Source organism: Hoplias malabaricus, chromosome 10 (assembly GCF_029633855.1).
Source record: "Hoplias malabaricus isolate fHopMal1 chromosome 10, fHopMal1.hap1, whole genome shotgun sequence".
NCBI lineage: Eukaryota > Metazoa > Chordata > Actinopteri > Characiformes > Erythrinidae > Hoplias > Hoplias malabaricus.
In genome coordinates this window covers 39206339-39226338 of record NC_089809.1, presented here as the reverse complement: position 1 = coordinate 39226338, position 20000 = coordinate 39206339, and the positions used below count along the sequence as shown (strand labels likewise).

The following is a 20000-nucleotide window of genomic DNA, read 5'->3' as shown; positions in this document are numbered from 1 at the left end:
CACCACACTCCTCACAGACAGTCACCCGGAGGAAACCCACACAGACACAGAGAGAACACACCACACTCCTCACAGTCACCCGGAGGAAACCCACGCAGACACAGAGAGAACACACCACACTCCTCACAGACAGTCACCCGGAGGAAACCCACGCAGACACAGGGAGAACACACCACACTCCTCACAGTCACCCGGAGGAAACCCACGCAGACACACAGAGAACACACTGGGAATTGAACCCACAACCTCTAGGTCCCTGGAGCTGTGTGACTGTGACACCTACCTGCTGTGCCACCGTGCCGCCCCATATTTAAACACCCAAGTCCAAATATAAGCAGTTTAATACATTACACACAGTACTTTGTGTTGCCCTGTGAAGGACTGGCGCCCCCTCCAGGGTGTGTTCCCGCCTTGCGCCCAATGATTCCAGGTAGACTCTGGACCCACCGCGACCCTGAACTGGATAAGGGTTACAGATAATGAGTTCTTTGTGATGTTTATTGGTTATTTACAACGTCCATGTCACTGTTTACACCGTTTACACGACTAAAGACTCGTGACAATATTGATCAGAACATCAGGACGAGAAAAACCTACACCAAACCACTGACCCCCTCACGCTGCAACTCCAGCAAGAGTCACGTGACGTCAGTCTCACTTTGGAAACGTCTTCCACGGTCAAATCGCTCCAGAGGCTGTTTGGTGTAAGTCCGACATTAAGGGTTAAGGTTTATAGCCGCGCCGAGTTCAGATTTTCGAGCATCGTCTCGTATAAAGACCCCCCCCCCCCGGCTTTACCCCAGCTGTTCTGAGGTCAGCTTTAGTTCCACAGTGGCTCTCTCCTCTCCATCCAGAGTCCGGTCGTTACACAGACCCCTGTACACCGCACCGAAGCTTCTTCCTGGAACGACGGCAAGCGGCTGAATCCTTACCTTCACTCCTCTTCCCCGGCACTGAGGGGCCCACGTGGAGCATCCCCTCGCAACTTCTCCAGAGCTCTCAAACTTTCACTGCGGACCCTGAGACGAGGGCGGAGCGGGACGCGCCGGGAGAGGACAGGAGAAAGAGGAGAGAAGGAGAAACGGGGCAAGAACTAGAAGAAGAAAAGAGGAAGGGAGGAGTGGGGAGAACAGAAACAGAGGAAAGGGATTGAGAGAGAAGTGAGGCATGGGGCGGATGTGGGATGCGAGTTGCTTCAGAGAAATGTGAATGCGGAATCGGAGAGGAGAAGGAGGGGGGCGAGAGAGGTATAGAATACATGGTGGGGAGGGAAGAGAGAGAGAGAGAGAGAAATGGCTTATTACTTATGGCTTATAACAGCAAACTCTGAGGTTTCCCAGCAAGAGGACAGCACTGCAGTGGGGGAGACACACACACTCACATGGAGATTGAGAGAAGGATAGAGGGAGAGCAGAGGACGAAATGAGAAAGCCACTCCAGCTTTTACTGCAGTGAAAAACTCATTCTCTCTCTCTCTCTCTCTCTCTCTCTCTCTCTCCTCCCCCTTTCGCTCTGGCGCTGTAGTGAAGTGTCTGCATACTGAACACACCCCCTCCCTCCTCCCCTCTCTACTCAGTCCATGAGTGGACGCAGTCCTGGCCGCACTAATTTACAGAGTGACATTGTAATTCTGCAGGAAAAAGAGCAGCGGTCAGACCCTACAGACACAGACAGTGTCACAGCGTCCAAACCGGGCCGGGCCGGGCCAGGGGGGCGTTTCATTAAGGTCCAGGACTGTGTTCCACTGTGGAGAAGCCTCCGGCGTCGTACGCTGCACGTCCAGATGTTGCTGCAGAATCAGATCCATAAACAGTCCTTCCTCTGCTTCTCCTGAACACGGAGGATTACTGTTATTGCGAGCCATTACAGCACAGCGGCGCAGATAGCAGCGTCCCCCAGAGGGCTGATTACTTCAGGGACATGGTCGAGGCTTGTCACACACAGTTGCACACACAGCAGCTGCAGTGTGTGTGTGTGTCCCAGGAATATATCACACTGTGGGGACAGAAACCTGTTTACACTCTCACGTTATGGGGACTTGTACTGTTCTGGGGTCCCCACAATGTTATCTTTACGTTTTAAGGTAAAGATGTGTTTCAAGTTTGGGTTAGGATTAGACTAGTAGTTTTAATGGGAACGTTAATGGATACGTCTCCACAAAATGAGTGGGAATCTATATAATGTCCCCACAATTCACAGACACTAGATTGTGTGTGTATATTAGGAATAGGAACTAAAACCTGTTTACACACTCCCATTGTGGGGACTTTATGTGTGGATGACTAGCTGGTCCCCACAATGTAATTATTACATATTAAAGAAGTAAAGATGTGTTTAAGGTTAGGGTTGAGCTAGTTGTAGTATTTGAGAAAAAGTTGATGGTAAGTCGCCACAAAATGAATGGGAAGCTACGTAATGTGCCCTACATATCAGAAATACAAGTGTGTGTGTGTGTGCAGGCTTGTGCCATTGCAGCTTTGTAAATGAATCTGTCCCTCGGCATGGTGTTAGAAAGTGGACAAAAATTTTTGCTCTGAACCCTCTGGGACACCTTAAGTCTAGATGGACCATTTCTGTGAGGATATGATGGCACTCACCCACCATAACACACTAATGAGGTCAGGTGCTGATGCTGGAGGAGGTCTGGACCTCAGAGAACATAGTGTAGCTAGTGGACACTGGACTTTGGGCACGGTGTCCTAAGGGCTCATGTGCAGCTGTTTCAGAGACTTATATTTGGATACGTTAAGCTCATTTAAAGGAACCCTATGTAAAAAATGTATACTGGGTTGTGGTTTTCTACCCTCTTCCAAAAGTTACATAGTGCAGTTTCTACAGTGCTGAGCCTGGAACAGCAACAACAGAGGTCCGGTTCTCACTTCCACAGCTCAGTGGAGAACCACAATGGTTTTGAAGCTTTAGTTTTAGGTAATGATATTACTTAGTGTTCCTTTAAGGTGCCCTTAAAGCTACTGTCAATGTGTGTACTTGACCCTGACCTCTGACCTTCACCTTCTCAGTGTCATGGAGAAGTATGCAGGGTTTTTTGTTTATTTCTAAAGTACTTTTCTTCTGATGGATCTTAGTGGGCGGGGCTAAATTTGACATACATGAAGTCAGGTCTGCTAGAGAACCAATCAGAGTTAGTTATATGTTTAAGAGCCATGTTTGAGAAGTAAGAGAAGAGAACAGTGAGAACTCAGAACAGAGAGAGAAGTAGAACTCGGCCCCCAAAAACACACACAGACGGAGCAGGTTCTTGTTTTTGTTCCCTTGTAAATGACGCATCCAGCTTCACTGCGCCATAACTCTTTATTTCAGGCTCTGAGCTCTCTCTGGAGCTTCTTTATCTCTTCACTCGCCCACGGGCGCCGTCACAGTTCCTGCTGAACGACCCACCGTTCTTCGGTTCCAGCTGGGAACTTTTCTGGTTCAGGAACCTGTTTATGTTGACGGGAATGTGCCGTACAGTTCCAAATTGGGTTTGCGAACGGGAACAGAACCGGTTCCACGTGGGTGGAAAAGGGCTAATGCTGCATTTAAGTGGTGTCGGTTTTATCGGAAAAATGAGGTTCCCATCTAAGTTTTAAACAAAGCACAAACTGCCCACTGTTTTGTTTATTTATGTTTAAGAACTCCTGTAGTCGGGGGAACCATTTGGACTTCTCAGATAACCACCACCCGATGTGCACTTGAAAGCAGTACGTGCGTGTGTGTGTGTGTGTGTGTGTGTGTGTGTGTGTGTGTGTGTGTGTGTATTCGCTCTACAGATTATAAACTTCAACTTCGTGGCCTGCCACCCCTCAGTTCTTGCCGGCTGCAGGGGCGTCCAAACCCAGGCTAGAATAATGTTTTCACTAGCGCTCTGCTACTGAGGCTGGTTGTTTATGTTGCCATGGTGATACCCCTGTCAATCACTCTGGGGCTTGGCCCGCCTTCTCCTGTATGATAGGTAAAACATATGTGATGTAATATAACGACTGATGGAGCTTATTGCGTGGTGTGAGATTAACCTACAGCAGTCACATGTTTGGACACGCCCACTCAGGGAGGGTTTCCTTTGTTTTAGGGCCGTTTCCCACATGTTGTGAACGTACAGCACCAGTCAAAAGTTTGGACACATCTCATTCAATGCGTTTTTTATTATTTTCTCCGTTGTAAATGAATGTGGAAGACATTAAAACTATGAAGGAACTCATATGGAATTATGTAGTAAACAACAAAGTATGTGTTTTATACTTTAGACTCTTCACAGTAGCCCCCTGTTGCTTTGACCACAGCTTCACACACTCTCTCCGTTCTCTCAGTCGGCTTCATGAGGTCGTCACCTGGAACGGTTTTCAGTGAACAGCCGTGGCCTCGTCGAGGGTTCATCTGTAGAACTGTAGATCTGAGACTGTAACTGGGGCTGGTACACAGTTCTATACAGTGACTAGCTCTACTCCAACAATCACTGATGAGGAGATGTCTCCAAACTTTTGACTGGCGCCGTGTATATGTTTCTATTCATTGAGGACATTATTGTCCCTCTGTTGTCATCATGTCCATAACCAGTGTCCCCTATTTCTCTCACTAACCCCCCCCCCCCTTCCTCCTCCACAGACTCCTCCCCGCCCGCCCTCCGCTTTCTCTCCTCCTCCTCCTCCTCCTCTCCCTCCCCCTCCCCGCCCCCCCTCCTCCTTTCCCCTATGCTCAGCTCGGTGTGTGTCTCCTCATTCAAAGGGCGCAAGGGTGGGAACAAGTCGTCCAACAAAGCATGTTACAGCGCCGACATGCCTTGCCCGTCGGACAGCGAGCGGATCGTGATCAACTGCGGCGGCGTGCGCCACGAGACGTACCGCAGCACGCTGAAGACGCTGCCGGGCACGCGCCTCTCGTGGCTCACTGAGCCGGACGCCTTCAGCAACTTCGACTACGACGCCAAGGCCGACGAGTTCTTCTTCGACCGGCACCCGTCCGTCTTCTCGTTCATCCTCAACTACTACCGCACGGGCAAGCTGCACTGCCCCAGCGACGTGTGCGGCCCGCTGTTCGAGGAGGAGCTCGCCTTCTGGGGCATCGACGAGACGGACGTGGAGGCGTGCTGCTGGATGAACTACCGGCAGCACCGCGACGCCGAGGAGGCGCTGGACAGCTTCGAGAGCCCCGAGCCCGACGCGCAGGACGACGACGCGGCGGCGCTGACCGGCGGAGCGGACGGGGACCTCAAGCGCCTGTGCCTGCAGGAGGACGGGCGCAAGGCGGGCTGGTGGCGCGTGTGGCAGCCGCGCATCTGGGCGCTCTTCGAGGACCCCTACTCCTCCAAATACGCGCGGGTGAGTACGTGAATGAGTGAGGGAGTGAGAGAGTGAGGCACGCGCTCCAAGCGGAAACATGCGCAGCGTGGGACCATGGAGTTTAGAGCGCGTGGGGTGGCTCACAGCCCTGGGAGAGGACAGGTGTGTGTGTGTGTGTGTGTGAACACATGAGGAGTGTTCATAAAGTAGAGAAACAGTGAATGCACAACACATGCTAATGAGCTAAAAACAAACACAAGGAGAAACAAGTGACTGTGTAAAACATGGTTCTGTTATAAAACACACACACACACACACACACACACTTGCTCACACTCACTGGAGTTCTATAAGGACCAGTAAAATGCATGAACACTTCTGTCCGAATAAGCAGCTAAAAACAACAATGCTAACTGCTAAAAACAATACCGCTTTGTTAAATAAATAAATAAATAAATAAAAACCCACATAAATTCACTTCCCAATTAAAAATATACTGGTTTATAGTGTTTAGGGCTGGACAGTAATTCAATGTCAATACACATCGCAATATAAAATGTTTCAGTAACAACGATATTCATTTTAAACACATTATTTACAGCGTCTGTCACTGACTGAGTGTCTTTACAGAGCAGTGCCCTCAGTTTTAGAGTTGGTTTAAAAATATTAACACTGACGAAGCCGAGAGGTTGTTGTTTGATGGTGACGTCCTGTTACTTGTTCGTTCTGGAAGTTTTTCAGTGGATTTTAGACTCTTTATATCGATATCGAAATGATATCGTATCGACCGCAATTAAGAAAAATATCGTGATATAAATCTTGAGCATATTGTCCAGCCCTATGTATTGATAATGAAAAGCCAGGAGGTTGTAGTTTGATGGTGGTGTCAGGTTGCTTTCAGTTCTCGGCTGTTTTTCTGTGGCGTTTTTTTATTGTTCACATTAGGGCTGGACGATATGGTCAAAATTTATATCACGATATATTTCCTAATTTCAGTCGATACGATATCATTTCGATATCGATGTGAACAGTAACCAATCCACTGAAAAACTTCCAGAACGAACAAGTAACAGGACGTCACCATCAAACAACAACCTCTCGGCTTCGTCAGTGTTAATATTTTTAAACCAACTCTAAAACTGAGGGCGGGGTCCTGTAACGACCCTCAGTCAGTGACAGACGCTGTAAATAATGAGTGCTGAAAAACTGAAAATGTGTTTAACATCATATCGTTGTTATTGAAACATTTTATATCGTGATAAATTGATATCGAATTATTGTCCAGCCCTAGTTCATATTAAGAAATATATTGTGATATAAATTTTGCGATTATTGTCCAGCTCTGAATGAAGGACACAGAATGAATGAGTGAAAGTCTCATTAAAGGATTCATCTTTAAAGTCCCACATAAACACTCCTCTTTGTTTGTAGTTACAGATTTAGAAGTTATTTCCAAGATAAAAGTCCCCTAACGAAAAAAAAAAAGCTGCTCAGTTGTAATTCCACACATTCATTCAGTAAACACAGGTATTCTCCACCCCTCCCCCCGTAAGCTGACATGATTGGTTGCTGAGATGTGTGAGGTATGAAACCCTTTCTGTCTGAATCTGTGTTTCTTCGACTGTTTGGAGCACTGTAGTTTTAAAGTAGAAATGCTCAGCCACTGGACGTCACCTCTTATTCACTCAGGATACGGCTTACAGCACACACACACACACGATTAAACACTTGATATTCTGAAGGGCTGCTTTCTGGGTAGCGATGGAAGTTTTTTTGTTCTTGACGAAATGATGCTGTGTTTGTTTAGTTGTGTTAAAGTGACAGTACACATCTGACCACTGTTGATCACGCTGTGTATCTAAATATATATCGTTTTGACATCATTTTCCTGAAATCAATGCTTTAAAAAACAAAGACCTGCTCTTCTTCATCACGGTCTGTGTGTTCCTGGGCTGATGAATATATTGGGGGCTTCAAAAAGGAAGTTAAACCTGTTAGCCCCAGCTTTAGCCTCTGTAAAAGCCTCTTCATGAACAATAAGGGTGATGCCAGTGGGTGCCAGGAGGGTAACCGTTCGTAGTGTTGTCGGCTCGGGGCTGATCACTTTTATTCCCACCAGAAGTCTTCGGGAAGACCTCCCCTCTGCTGTTCCCGAGCCTCGGGTGCTCTTCTCCTGCCGAGCCACGTGCCCTCGGTCATAGCCGTTCAAACCCGGAGCGGCTCTGACAAGTGGTCGTAATGTGAGAGGGTGACGGCTTGAGAGAGAGAGCCGCTGATGGATGGATGAGTAAGAGATGTGGATGATATCGATCAGACGCTCTCGAGTGCTACCTGATTGTGAATCATAGCTCACGAATGGCTTCGGCTCTCCGCAGCAGACTAATCCAAGGGTGGGAGCGTTGCGTTTCGCTCAGTGCCTGCAAAGCAAGAGGGGTATGAGTGTGATGTGTTCATACGGACGTTAACACAGAGGTCCAGATGAACCCTTTAAACCCTTGTAAATGGACACTGCAGAGGACTTTGACGATACAGTATGTGTGCTTATGAAGAGTGTGTGTGTGTGTGTGTGTGTGTGTGTGTGTGTGTGTGTGCAGCAGGGCTGCAATCACTACACCTTCTCGGGCTTCAGTAGATGACGTGAATTCACACGTGGCAGTGGTTGAAGTTGGTGCAGCTTGGTGCTCGTGTTTCTCTGAATTATGCTTCATCATGACGGCTATCTTTCTGATCTTCATCACTCAGCAGAATCAGCTGTGACATCACTGCTACAGTAGCCTCGGTAACATCGTTAGCACGAGCGCTACCTGCTCAGAGTCTTTCACGGCAGGTGTTTCTGTGTGAGAAAGACGCGCCAGTACTCAGCGAGTCCCTCTGTTACGCCATGTTGGTTGTTTTAAGGTATTACACAATATAAACTAACAATTTAGACCCCTGCTGCGCACTCTAAGCATAACATCACTACTGCTAACATACGCTACTCAACTCAAATTAGCTTAGCACAAAAAGTAAGGAACTGAGTCTTGTTTCTGACCCAGTGCTCTTCCCCTTTGAGGCCAGACGTGTTGGAAGGAGGGAGCTTTCCCCGATTGGCCGCCTCCCTCACACCCCTCCTGTGTTTAATCGGTCTCAGCAGGAAAATGGCAGACAGTGAAAGGGATTGAAAACCTATTTATTGTTTTGATGGTTGTTTATTATTTTGATTTCCGTTGCCGTATAAAACTGTCTGTTGTCGTCTCTCGCGGTGCGCGTCTGTTAGGAGCTGAAGCCTGGTCGCTTCCCCGCCTCCTTGGTTAAGCGTCGCCCCTGATTGGTCTACAGACTCGACTTACGTGTCGTTAAAGCTAAGAGCCCAAGCTACTCTGCCATAGCGGAGATCCACGAGGAACATGTTTACATTTTTTAAATTTTGTTGTACAGTGGAACCTCTACTAACGAACTTTCCAAGATACGAACCGGGCATTTGAATTTTTTTTTTGCCTCCACCAACGAACCATGACTCTAGAAACGAACCCGAGCCTCCTCCGAAGGCTGGAAATGTCCACTGACCCCAATAGGTGAGTCTCCCAGCGCCCCCAGACTGGAGTGAGCTTTTAAGATTAGCACATTGTAGCTTTAGCGATTTAGCATTAGTGTAAATAGCAGACATGGAAATTCGTGCTAAGTTAAGCTGTATCTACACTTCGTCTCCCCACATTCACCGCCTACTCTCCGTTATTCCACCCCCCCCCCCACCTCCCGTCATACAGCCAGTGCCTGTGTTACTGCTCCAGCCAGTCGTCACGTCTTCAAGGTAGCGCTGTGTAACCACTTACAACTTTATTATTTCTTTTTTATCTCTGTTTCCACTGTATTTCTCTTTTATTTTTAGTAACGCTACATGTATTTTTTTACTAATTTGAGAGTGTTGTAAACATAGATCAGTGCAAAAAGGGTGGGGGCTGGAACCCATTAATTGCTGTTCCATTATTTTAAATGGGGAAAATTGACTCGAGAAACGAACTTTTCCACTTACGAACCGGGTCACGGAACGGATCAAGTTCATAAGTAGAGGTTCCACTGTACTTTATTTTGAACTGTAGATTTGTGTGTACTCTTTACACAAACATGAGGATTACTAACGAGTGGACTGACGGAAAGACTGACATTTGGGTTTGTTTTGTAGGGGACAACCTTCGTAAGCGCTGGTATCCTTTGTGTGTGTTTGTGAATCGCTTGTGGCCTCTTCAGGCTTCGTGGCGCGGAAGAGGTCTCGTGTGGAATAACACAATCGTTTGGTTTTAATTCAGTAGTCGTACATTTTAGATCACTGACTTCCATTACCAGTGTCCCGAGAGTCTGCCCATCGACTGATGTGTAATATGTACACAGTACGTAAACAACTTACAAGAACTTCGGCGGAGAGAATGTGTATTAGCACGATTCAACAATCTCCCTGTGATGGTGTATTGTGGACAAATTCTTATCCTTCACGATTTGATATCGTCATATCACACACCCCTGTGTAGAGTCTCAATCTGAACTGGCGCCCCCTTCAGGGTGTGTCCCGGCCTCGCGCCCAGTTATTCCGGGTAGGCTCCGAGCCCGCCGTGACCCTGAACTGGATACAGACAATGAATGAACACTGCTCAGTGCACACTTCGAGTACATGATTCATTAAGATAAGACTAAATATCTCTGCAGCTTTAAGGAGAAAATGCCTGCTTCCAAGCTGTTCCTTAGTGTTCAGATTTGTCCGGTTTGATTCGATTCCTGGTGCGTTTGCTCTGAGTGTGGTTTGTCACAGTAAGTGTGAATGACTCTAGTGTGAACCAAGCAACCGGTCTGAGACCCCCAGAGGCGGAGGGTGTCGGTCTGTGGAACGCAATACGAAACAAAAAGGTCTAAATGAACCAAACGCAGGGCGTGACGTCCCAGGATCTGACAACAACAGAGTGTGTTAAAAACAAAGATCCGAGGTCAGGTCTCTGTAGCATTTCTGACTTTGATTTGACTTCTTTATCCATGTCACCGCCTCACACTCTGTTTCAGTTGGTAACATGAGCTCTACATGCATCCCCAATAATAATCAATAATCGATGGTTGATCGACCCCAGTGCAGATCCTTGAGACCGGACCGGGACAGTCCCGCTCAACTCAGAACGGAGAAGAAAGAGAACAGAGTGAAAACGGCTAAAAGCCAGAGCTTCTGCTCCTCGCTCCTCACTGCTGTGCGCTCGGGGTCGGGGTGAACAGCGAGCGGCTCATTATCATTTAAAGGAACAGGTGCTGAAAGCGGGCGTTCTGAACAGGGGCTGTTTACACAGGGGGAGAACACTGCTGTGGGGCTCGTGGGGTTTGGACCAAAGCGGGTCACAGACGGGAGAAGAGGAGGGATATGTTCCTTATTGGTTCAGAGAGGCTTCTGTGGGCTAAAGGTTTACAGCAGGTTGAAGATTTGTTGAGAATGTGCTGCTCCAAAAGAACGCATCCCCGCATTGTCCTTATGTCATTCACAGGTCAGTTCTCCATCCTGCCGCCTCTGAATCCACATACGTCCAGATTTACAGCACAACCACGGTGATATAGTACACTTACAGGCGTGTGAGCTCATCTCTGAAGGGACACGTGTGTGTGTGTGAGAATGCAGCTCTCCAGCGCAGCCGAGCAGGGCTGGGTACACACCGCTCTGTAACCCATTTTAAAGCATTTGAGGGATCCCAAACCCAACAGAACACCAGACACTGGACTTCCTGGCAATGGAGCGTGAAGAGCGCGAGAGAAATGGGGAGGAGGGAGAAAGGGAGAGATGGATGAAGGTTGAAGGAGACAGAGAGAGACTGATGGAGAAGGGGAGAGAGATGGAAAGAGGGAGATTATTGGCATGATTTAAAGCGGGGCTCTTGGATTTATGATCCGGACGGACGGTAAAACATTTATGAGCTGAGCAATAATCAGCAACGTTATTCATACCAACTCCATTCCTCACGCACACCAGGACACGTGAGCCTCTCTCTCTCTCTCACACACACGCACACGCGCATGCTGCCTTTGCTGCAGTGAGGGGAGAGAGGCTGAGGATAGTGCTGGAGTGGAAGATGGAGAAAGGGAAAATGAAAGAGGGGCACATGAGCGATTGAGGGTGGAGGAGGAGGCAGGAATTACAAGAGCACTGCTAATGAATTTAAAGTAATTCCTGTGTTTTTACAGTCGGAACAATGCGGATTTGCCCAGAGGTTTTTAGAAAAATGCTGTATTAACATCAAGGATGACTGCGCTTTGCTCTTAAACCACAGCTCGGACTGGACCTCGGTCCGGATCCGGACTGAACAGTGGGTAATAAGTTAGTTAGCGTGAATTCATCACACTGTTATCGCCATAGACACACGTCGCACGGACCCTACTCGACTCGACCCGGCTCTTTTGGTTTTTGCCAAATCTGGAACCGGGTTCTTTTTGTAGTTTCCACTCTCTCATCCAGCTACAGCCGAGATCGTGTTATTTTATCACTATTTTATTAGGGATGCCTGATGATATCGCGGTTATATCGGTATCGGCAGATAATCGGTTTTTAACGATTATCGGCATCGGGCCGATGCTTTGATCTTTGCCGATATTTCAAAACCAATAACTGCTGACGCTAAATAAACACTGTGTGATGAATAAACACCAGCGGACCTTTAATAATATAGATATATATTGTGTTTAATATTTGTATTAGTTTGAGGAGGTCCGTAGAGTAATTTAAATGGCAAAGTGGGGACCAGTCTCTGTAGGGAACAGTTTGCTATAAAAAAGTAGCTAACACTTTTCTTAGGAGACTCCTTTTATTTTATTGTTTGTTTGTGTACAGTTGGTTGTATGTGTGAATAATGTTAATGTATTTTTTAAACGTGTATGTTGGCGTCGGCAGATGTGTGCACGTGTGATATCGGATATCGTCCCGAAATTCTCATATCGGTGCGTCCCTAGTTTTTATCCGAGTCACAGCGGGAGCTCGTACCGTTCCCCTGTGGCGTTTTTGAAGAGGAGCATGGGACTCTCATGGTATGTTTAAACCGGGCCCAGTGTGAGGCCCGGGCCCGCTCTCAAACTCAACAGAGGTGAGATATGAACTGGGTTTTCTCAGAGACTTCGGTCCCAAGCTCATTTCTCTAACTTTCAGGCCACGGTTGCTCCCTTGTGTTAGGAGTGAAGGGGTGGAGAGAGAGAGAGAGAGAGAGAGAGAGAGAGAGAGAGAGAGAGAGAGAGAGAGAGAGAGAGAGAGAGAGAGAGAGAGAGAGAGAGAGAGAGAGAGAGAGAGAGAGAGAGAGAGAGAGAGAGAGAGAGAGAGAGAGAGAGAGAGAGAGAGAGAGAGAGAGAGAGAGAGAGAGAGAGAGAGAGAGAGAGAGAGAGAGAGAGAGAGAGAGAGAGAGAGAGAGAGAGAACGAGCCGGCGTTGGTCTTGTCTTCACCTATTCAATCACTCCTAAAGACACCGGCGATCTGATCCACCTCCCCTGCAGCTGAGTGCTGACGATTGATTGATCGCTTATGGATTTTCCTCTGTGTTTGCCTCTCAGTAGCCATCAGGGTCTGTACACACACACACACTCCCTCTCAGACATATGCACACACTACTAATGTTGACTCTGCTGCTGATCACACCACAACTGACACTGTGCAGATTCGTCCTGTTGAGGTTTATCACATTTAGTCGTGGCTTTAGGCTCCAGAACCAGAACTCTGGCACCAGAGAGTCACCGGTTTCATCAGATGGACCCATAGTGGAAAGGTGGGAGGGCGGGTGAAGAAACAGCACCTTCTCCTCCCTCAACATCCATGGCAGAAGTGCTTTTGAGCAAGGAACCTAAGCCCCAGCTGCTCCCTGTGCACCGGGGTGACTCCCTGATTCCGTGTGTGTCTTTTTGTGTGTGCACTCACGGACCAATAAGAACGTCTTGAGTCTGGAGTAGCTGAAAATGATTCATGTCTCTGACCAGGCACCGGCCAGTGATTACGCTCCGTCCAGTTCCTTTGGGATGAGCTGGAGCGGTGTTTGTGATCCACAGCTAATCTTCTCGCACTGCTAATGTCCTTGCATTGGAACGCCATCAGATTCTCACAGAAATCTTCCAAAGTATCTTGGGTAATGCCTGTGCAGAAGGTTAATATTGTGTTAAAAGCAGCGTGGCGGTGTGATTGGCGCTGGGCTGGATTTGCTATAGATTTTTCCTTGAAATGGATTGGGGATGGTGTGAGAGCCCGATGTTCACGACCTGCCTTTGCTCTGAGGTCACGGGCCGTCCGTGTGGAGTAATTAGGCCTGCAGCAGGACCCTCCTCCAGGAGGCAGATGGGGTACTAATCTACTCCTCTACACGGTTCTGAAGCGCTGGGTCACAGGGCAGAGGTGATATGAGACTAGGACTGGACAATTATTCAGTATCTACACATATTGCCATATTAAATGTTTCAAAAACAATCACAAATGTTCAATAATTCGACGTGCGTTATTTACAACATCTGCCATCAGTTCGTTGTACTCGATGTTTAAAGTTTGTTTAAAAATATTACCATTGACAAAGCTGTGAGGTTAATGTTTGACGGTGATGTCATGTTTCTTTTATTCAAGTTCAGTTCAGGTTTTTTGTGGCTTTTATGTTCATAGAAATATTGGAATTTCATCGTATCGTCCAAAATTAGGAAATATATTGTGATATAAATTTTGGTCGAATCGTCCAGCTCTGAGACAAGTTCCAAACTAAGTGAGTACAGTGGAACCTCTACTAACGAACTTTCCAAGATACGAACCGGGCATTTGAATATATTTTTTGCCTCCACCAACGAACCACGACTCTAGAAACGAACCCGAGCCTCCTCCGAGCCGGCGGCTGGAAAGGGCCACTGACCCCAATAGGCGAGTCTCCCAGCGCCCCCAGACTTAAATGAGCTTTTAAGATTAGCATATTGTAGCTTTAGCAATTTAGCATTAGTGTAAATAGCAGACAGCGAAAGGTAGAGGTAGGTAGAGGTTCCACTGTACTTCAGTGTTTGTTCCTTTAGTTGGCGCTCAGTTCCAGGTCACTGCTGTGGATTCTGGAGAGGTTAGTTCTGATTTTAACAGAATTGTGTTCAGTGTAAATCAGGAGAAAATGGTAGTTACTCAACGATGGAAGTGATAACAGACAAAGAACAAGGACAGAAAAGGCTATGTTCACACAGCAGATAAAAAAGGACAAAAACAGTGTAAATTAAAGACTAAAAAGAACACTGATATGATGAGAATATTTCCATTATCAGTGTTTAAGCAGCTTCATACCAAACGATACAAAGACACAAACGATATAAAACTGATAAAGAACTATTAAGGAGCGAGGTCTTCTCCTGTTCGTTTTCTTAAAAACACTTCATACCAGTTTCCATTCCCTAAAACACCTCAAATTAAAACAAAAATGCTTTGGCCCGGAGTCCACGGATCATTCTCAACAGCGGTGGAGTGATGTCAAAGTCACATTAACTCAGACTGAGTCACACTCGGACTTGTGCTGCTGAAATCTGATCCGTACGTTCACACTGCAGGTAAATGTCCCAAATCAGTCTTTGAATCAGATTTGAGCCATTTTCACATGTGCTATTGAGGTCCGCTCCATATCCGATCTGTGGCAATGCAGTTCTCTCGGAACGGTCAGATCGGAATTCATGACTTTCACGTCACTCCGGCCGGACTCCGGTCCAAAGTGGTTTTATTTGAATGTGGGTTAAACATTTGAAACCTTTCAATCCAGGTTTGTTTTTATAAAACAACTCTTTATCAGTTGTATGTTGTTCACGTCGAGAACTCACTTAGCGCTCGTCTGGTTCTCTTTGGAGACCTTGTGTTTGTGAGAGAGTGAAGTTCTTTAGTCTTTAATTCGTACTGTTTTTAACATAGAGCTCGTTTGGAACGAAGGAAAGAGAGGTTTTGTGACGTAGCGCCGCAGTGAAACACCAGCCCCTTTTTCTCTACAGACCATTTCCTTCTGGTCAGAGCCTGAAGGCCTTTAGCGCGTACGAGTCTGTTTAGGAGTGTGATCTGTTCAGACTGGTGTCAGATATACAGTGCCAGTCAAAAGTTTGGACACACCCACAGAGGGAGGGTTTCCTTTGTTTTTGGGCCGTTTCCCACATGTTGTGGATGTACAGCACCAGTCAAAAGATTGGACACCATCTCATTCAATGGGTTTTTTACTATTTTCTCCGTTGTAAATGAAGGTGGAAGACATTGAAACTATGAAGGAACTCATATGGAGTGATGTAGTAAACAGAGAAGTGTTAAAGAAAGCAGACTACGTTTTAGACTTTAGACTCTTCACAGTAGCCCCCTGTTGCTTTGACCACAGCTTCACACACTCTCTCCGTTCTCTCAGTCGGCTTCATGAGGTCGTCACCTGGAACGGTTTTCAGTGAACAGCCGGGGCCTCGTCGAGGGTTAATCTGTAGAACTGTAGATCTGAGACTGTAACTGGGGTTGTGCAGAGGTAGGGGCTGGTACACAGTTGTGATGTCTCCAAACTTTTGACTGGTACTGTAAGAGGTGTTACATGGACAGTGTGAAAATCAGATTCGATCATAAAATCTTATTGGGTCACTTTTACTTTCTGAGTGAATGTAGCCAAAGTGGCCCAAATCCAATCTAAAAAGATTGGACACACAAACAAAAATGTGTCACACATGAAGAAATGGATCAGATCCGGGCCACGACTTTGTGAACGTATCCAAAGGGTCTTTGTGGTAAAGGAACTGAAGAGCGCCCCCTTATGGAGCAGTTCCTAAGCATGAATGTCAGGGACGTACATCTGGATAATTTTAGGCTAACGTTAACGTTAGAGGTGGGGTTTTGAAGGGACAATGGATACATCTCAGAGGGAGCTGTGGTAGTGGGAAAACTGAGTAGAGTCGGTCCATACAGTGGAAAGGCACCCTAAGTGAACAGAAATGTTCCCCGTACTAATGAATATACAGCATTGTGATGGGCCAAACAAGAGGAGACAAAGGCATGAATGACCCTCTCAGTGTCCTGAAAGGACAAAATGACCTGACCTTGGCAGTTTTAGTAATTATGTGCTAAATGTGCCGCTCTCTGTGGAGTTAAATTACAACATCAACAAACATGTCGTATCACAGTGTGCAAAATATCGTCCACTCCCTGTCATCTAAAACCCGTAAGACAGCTTTGAGAGTGTGTCCTCTGTGTTTGAGTGCATTTGATGGTCTTTTCAATTCCCAGTGTTTGCTGATGAGCAGCACAGACTGTGAGGGATATAAATGCCCCTCTGTGGTCAGCCTTGGCCTGGACGATGCTTCGGTCGACAGTTCTCGGGTCCTGGCGCAGGACGCGGCGTCCCTCTCGGACGGGAAGAGGCTCACCTCGCTGGACACGGCCACATCGATGGGCCGCTGGACTCTATTTATAGACGCGGTATTAAGAAAACTGCTTTGGGCAGGTTTTTGTGTGACATTGGCGTTTTTGTTGTCGTCGAGGACATTTCGTCTCTGTCTGAAAACCCACTGACACCGGAGTCTGTTCTCATCAGAGACAGAAAGAGATGGGGACAGTGCCACACACACACACACACACACACACACACACACTACAATCGTTTATAAAATTGTAGAATCTTAGTCATTCCTTCATACATTCATTAAAGTCCAGATTCACAGGACGCAGGGCAGGAACACACCCCAGACTCTTTTACCCACAGGTGACTGGGTGTGTGTGTGTGTGTGTGTGGTGACTGGGTGAGTGTGTGTGAAACAACACAGGTGTATCTTGTGTGAGTGGCTGGATGAGTGTGTGAATCTGTCCACAGGCGTGTGTGTGTGAGAGAGAGAAACTGTCCACAGATGTGTCAGGGTGAGTGTGTGAAACTGTACACAGGTGTGTGTGTGGTTGTGTGTGTCTCTGTGTGTGTGAGAGTTACTGGATGAGTGTGTGAAACTGTCCACTGGTGTGTGTGTGTGTGTGAGAGAGAGAGAGTGACTGGGTGTGTGTGTGACTGGAGCTCTCAGTGATTCTGGATGGGCTTGGGATCCACAGCGACACTTGCAGAAGGTGAACGAATGAATATATATTAGGGTCCAGTGCTGTGATTGGACAGACTCAGACGAGGGGGCGGGGCAATTGTAAAGTCTCAGCACTTGACTTCAAACTTCGTTTTATCTTTTCAGACTCAGGCAGCACACACCACACTGACTGTGTTGACTGACTTGTTTCACGGTGTGTGGGTTGGTGGGCTCCAGATTCCCATATTGAATGAGTGAGTTTGTTTGAATACGTCCTCTTTAAGAGTAAACGGAAACACTGTATCATTTTCTTTTCCTTCTTTCTGTTAAAGATGTCGTAATTTTTGTTTAACTTGCGCTGGAATAAAGCTACTCGCCCGTTAAATTCACACTCAGCCAACTGTACACACACTCACACACACTCGAGAGAAATGTGACTCAGTCGTGCCTCAAGTGTTGTGTATGAGGTAGATGTGATGAGCCCAGAATAGTGTGAGAGAAGCGAGGAGGGAAGGAGAGTTAGAGTCGGGTGATAGACTGAGAGTCATTTCCCTGGAGGGGATCGGGACACCGTCCAGCTACAGTCTCTCAGCGAGCGGAGAGTCCGGCCCTGGACAAGTGGACATCCAACATTCAACACTGCATCTAATCCCAAAGACATTAGATCAGCTGCGTGGTGTTATCTTGGGTTTTACAAATGAATGAAATCCAAAACACGGACAAATGATTCAGAATCGTTTTAATTAGGTGTCACTGCACATGATTCTTCATCAGTGGCTTTTTCCTCTTCTTTTTCTGCTTTGTCTCTGTAAACACTGAGTGAATAAAATAGAAGTAAATTAAACCAAATGTGTTTAAACCAACCCACATAATGCAAACTACACTGTACACACACACAGCTCCTCTCTCCCTCTACAGTGAACTACATCAGTCACAAACTACACTGTACACACACAGCTCCTCGCTCCCTCTACAGTGAACTACATCAGTCACAAACTACACTGTACACACACAGCTCCTCGCTCCCTCTACAGTGAACTACATCAGTCACAAACTACACTGTACACACACAGCTCCTCGCTCCCTCTACAGTGAACTACATCAGTCACAAACTACACTGTACACACACAGCTCCTCGCTCCCTCTACAGTGAACTACATCAGTCACAAACTACACTGTACACACACAGCTCCTCGCTCCCTCTACAGTGAACTACATCAGTCATAAACTACACTGTACACACACACCTCCTCGCTCCCTCTACAGTGAACTACATCAGTCACAAACTACACTGTACACACACAGCTCCTCGCTCCCTCTACAGTGAACTACATCAGTCACAAACTACACTGTACACACACAGCTCCTCGCTCCCTCTACAGTGAACTACATCAGTCACAAACTACACTGTACACACACAGCTCCTCGCTCCCTCTACAGTGAACTACATCAGTCATAAACTACACTGTACACACACAGCTCCTCTCTCCCTCTACAGTGAACTACATCAGTCACAAACTACACTGTACACACACAGCTCCTCTCTCCCTCTACAGTGAACTACATCAGTCACAAACTACACTGTACACACACAGCTCCTCGCTCCCTCTACAGTGAACTACATCAGTCACAAACTACACTGTACACACACAGCTCCTCGCTCCCTCTACGGTGAACTACATCAGTCATAAACTACACTGTACACACACAGCTCCTCGCTCCCTCTACGGTGAACTACATCAGTCATAAACTACACTGTACACGCACAGCTCCTCTCTCCCTCTACAGTGAACTACATCAGTCATAAACTACACTGTACACGCACAGCTCCTCTCTCCCTCTACAGTGAACTACATCAGTCATAAACTACACTGTACACACACAGCTCCTCGCTCCCTCTACAGTGAAATACATCAGTCACAAACTACACTGTACGCACACAGCTCCTCACTCCCTCTACAGTGAACTACATCAGTCACAAACTACACTGTACACACACAGCTCCTCGCTCCCTCTACAGTGAACTACATCAGTCACAAACTACACTGTACGCACACAGCTCCTCGCTCCCTCTACAGTGAACTACATCAGTCATAAACTACACTGTACGCACGCAGCTCCTCGCTCCCTCTACAGTGAACTACATCAGTCATAAACTACACTGTACACACGCAGCTCCTCGCTCCCTCTACAGTGAACTACATCAGTCATAAACTACACTGTACACACGCAGCTCCTCGCTCCCTCTACAGTGAACTACATCAGTCATAAACTACACTGTACACACGCAGCTCCTCGCTCCCTCTACAGTGAACTACATCAGTCATAAACTACACTGTACACACACAGCTCCTCGCTCCCTCTACAGTGAACTACATCAGTCACAAACTACACTGTACACACACAGCTCCTCGCTCCCTCTACAATGAACTACATCAGTCATAAACTACACTGTACACACACAGCTCCTCGCTCCCTCTACAGTGAACTACATCAGTCACAAACTACACTGTACACACACAGCTCCTCGCTCCCTCTACAGTGAACTACATCAGTCATAAACTACACTGTACACACACAGACAGCAGTAGAGTTCAGATTCACACAGATGAATAAATATAAATGATGCTGTATTAGAAATATATACTGCACTGTTAAGATCTATATTCAGTTATTTCAGGACTTACTCCTGTGGACAGTTTCACACACTCACCCAGTCACTCACT

The 20000-nt window shown here is 46.9% G+C and overlaps 1 protein-coding gene across 7 annotated transcripts in view; it reads left to right on the top strand.

Moving 5' to 3' along the window:
• Positions 1-20000, top strand: part of kcnc3b (potassium voltage-gated channel, Shaw-related subfamily, member 3b) — a 170392-nt gene that overhangs the window by 18475 nt on the left and 131917 nt on the right. For all 7 annotated transcript variants that reach the window (XM_066684118.1, XM_066684117.1, XM_066684116.1 and 4 more), the window contains exon 2: positions 4603-5315. In XM_066684118.1, coding sequence (XP_066540215.1) covers positions 4689-5315 — 627 coding nt within the window. In that variant the 5' untranslated portion in view covers positions 4603-4688. The remainder of the gene's footprint in view (positions 1-4602; positions 5316-20000) is intronic.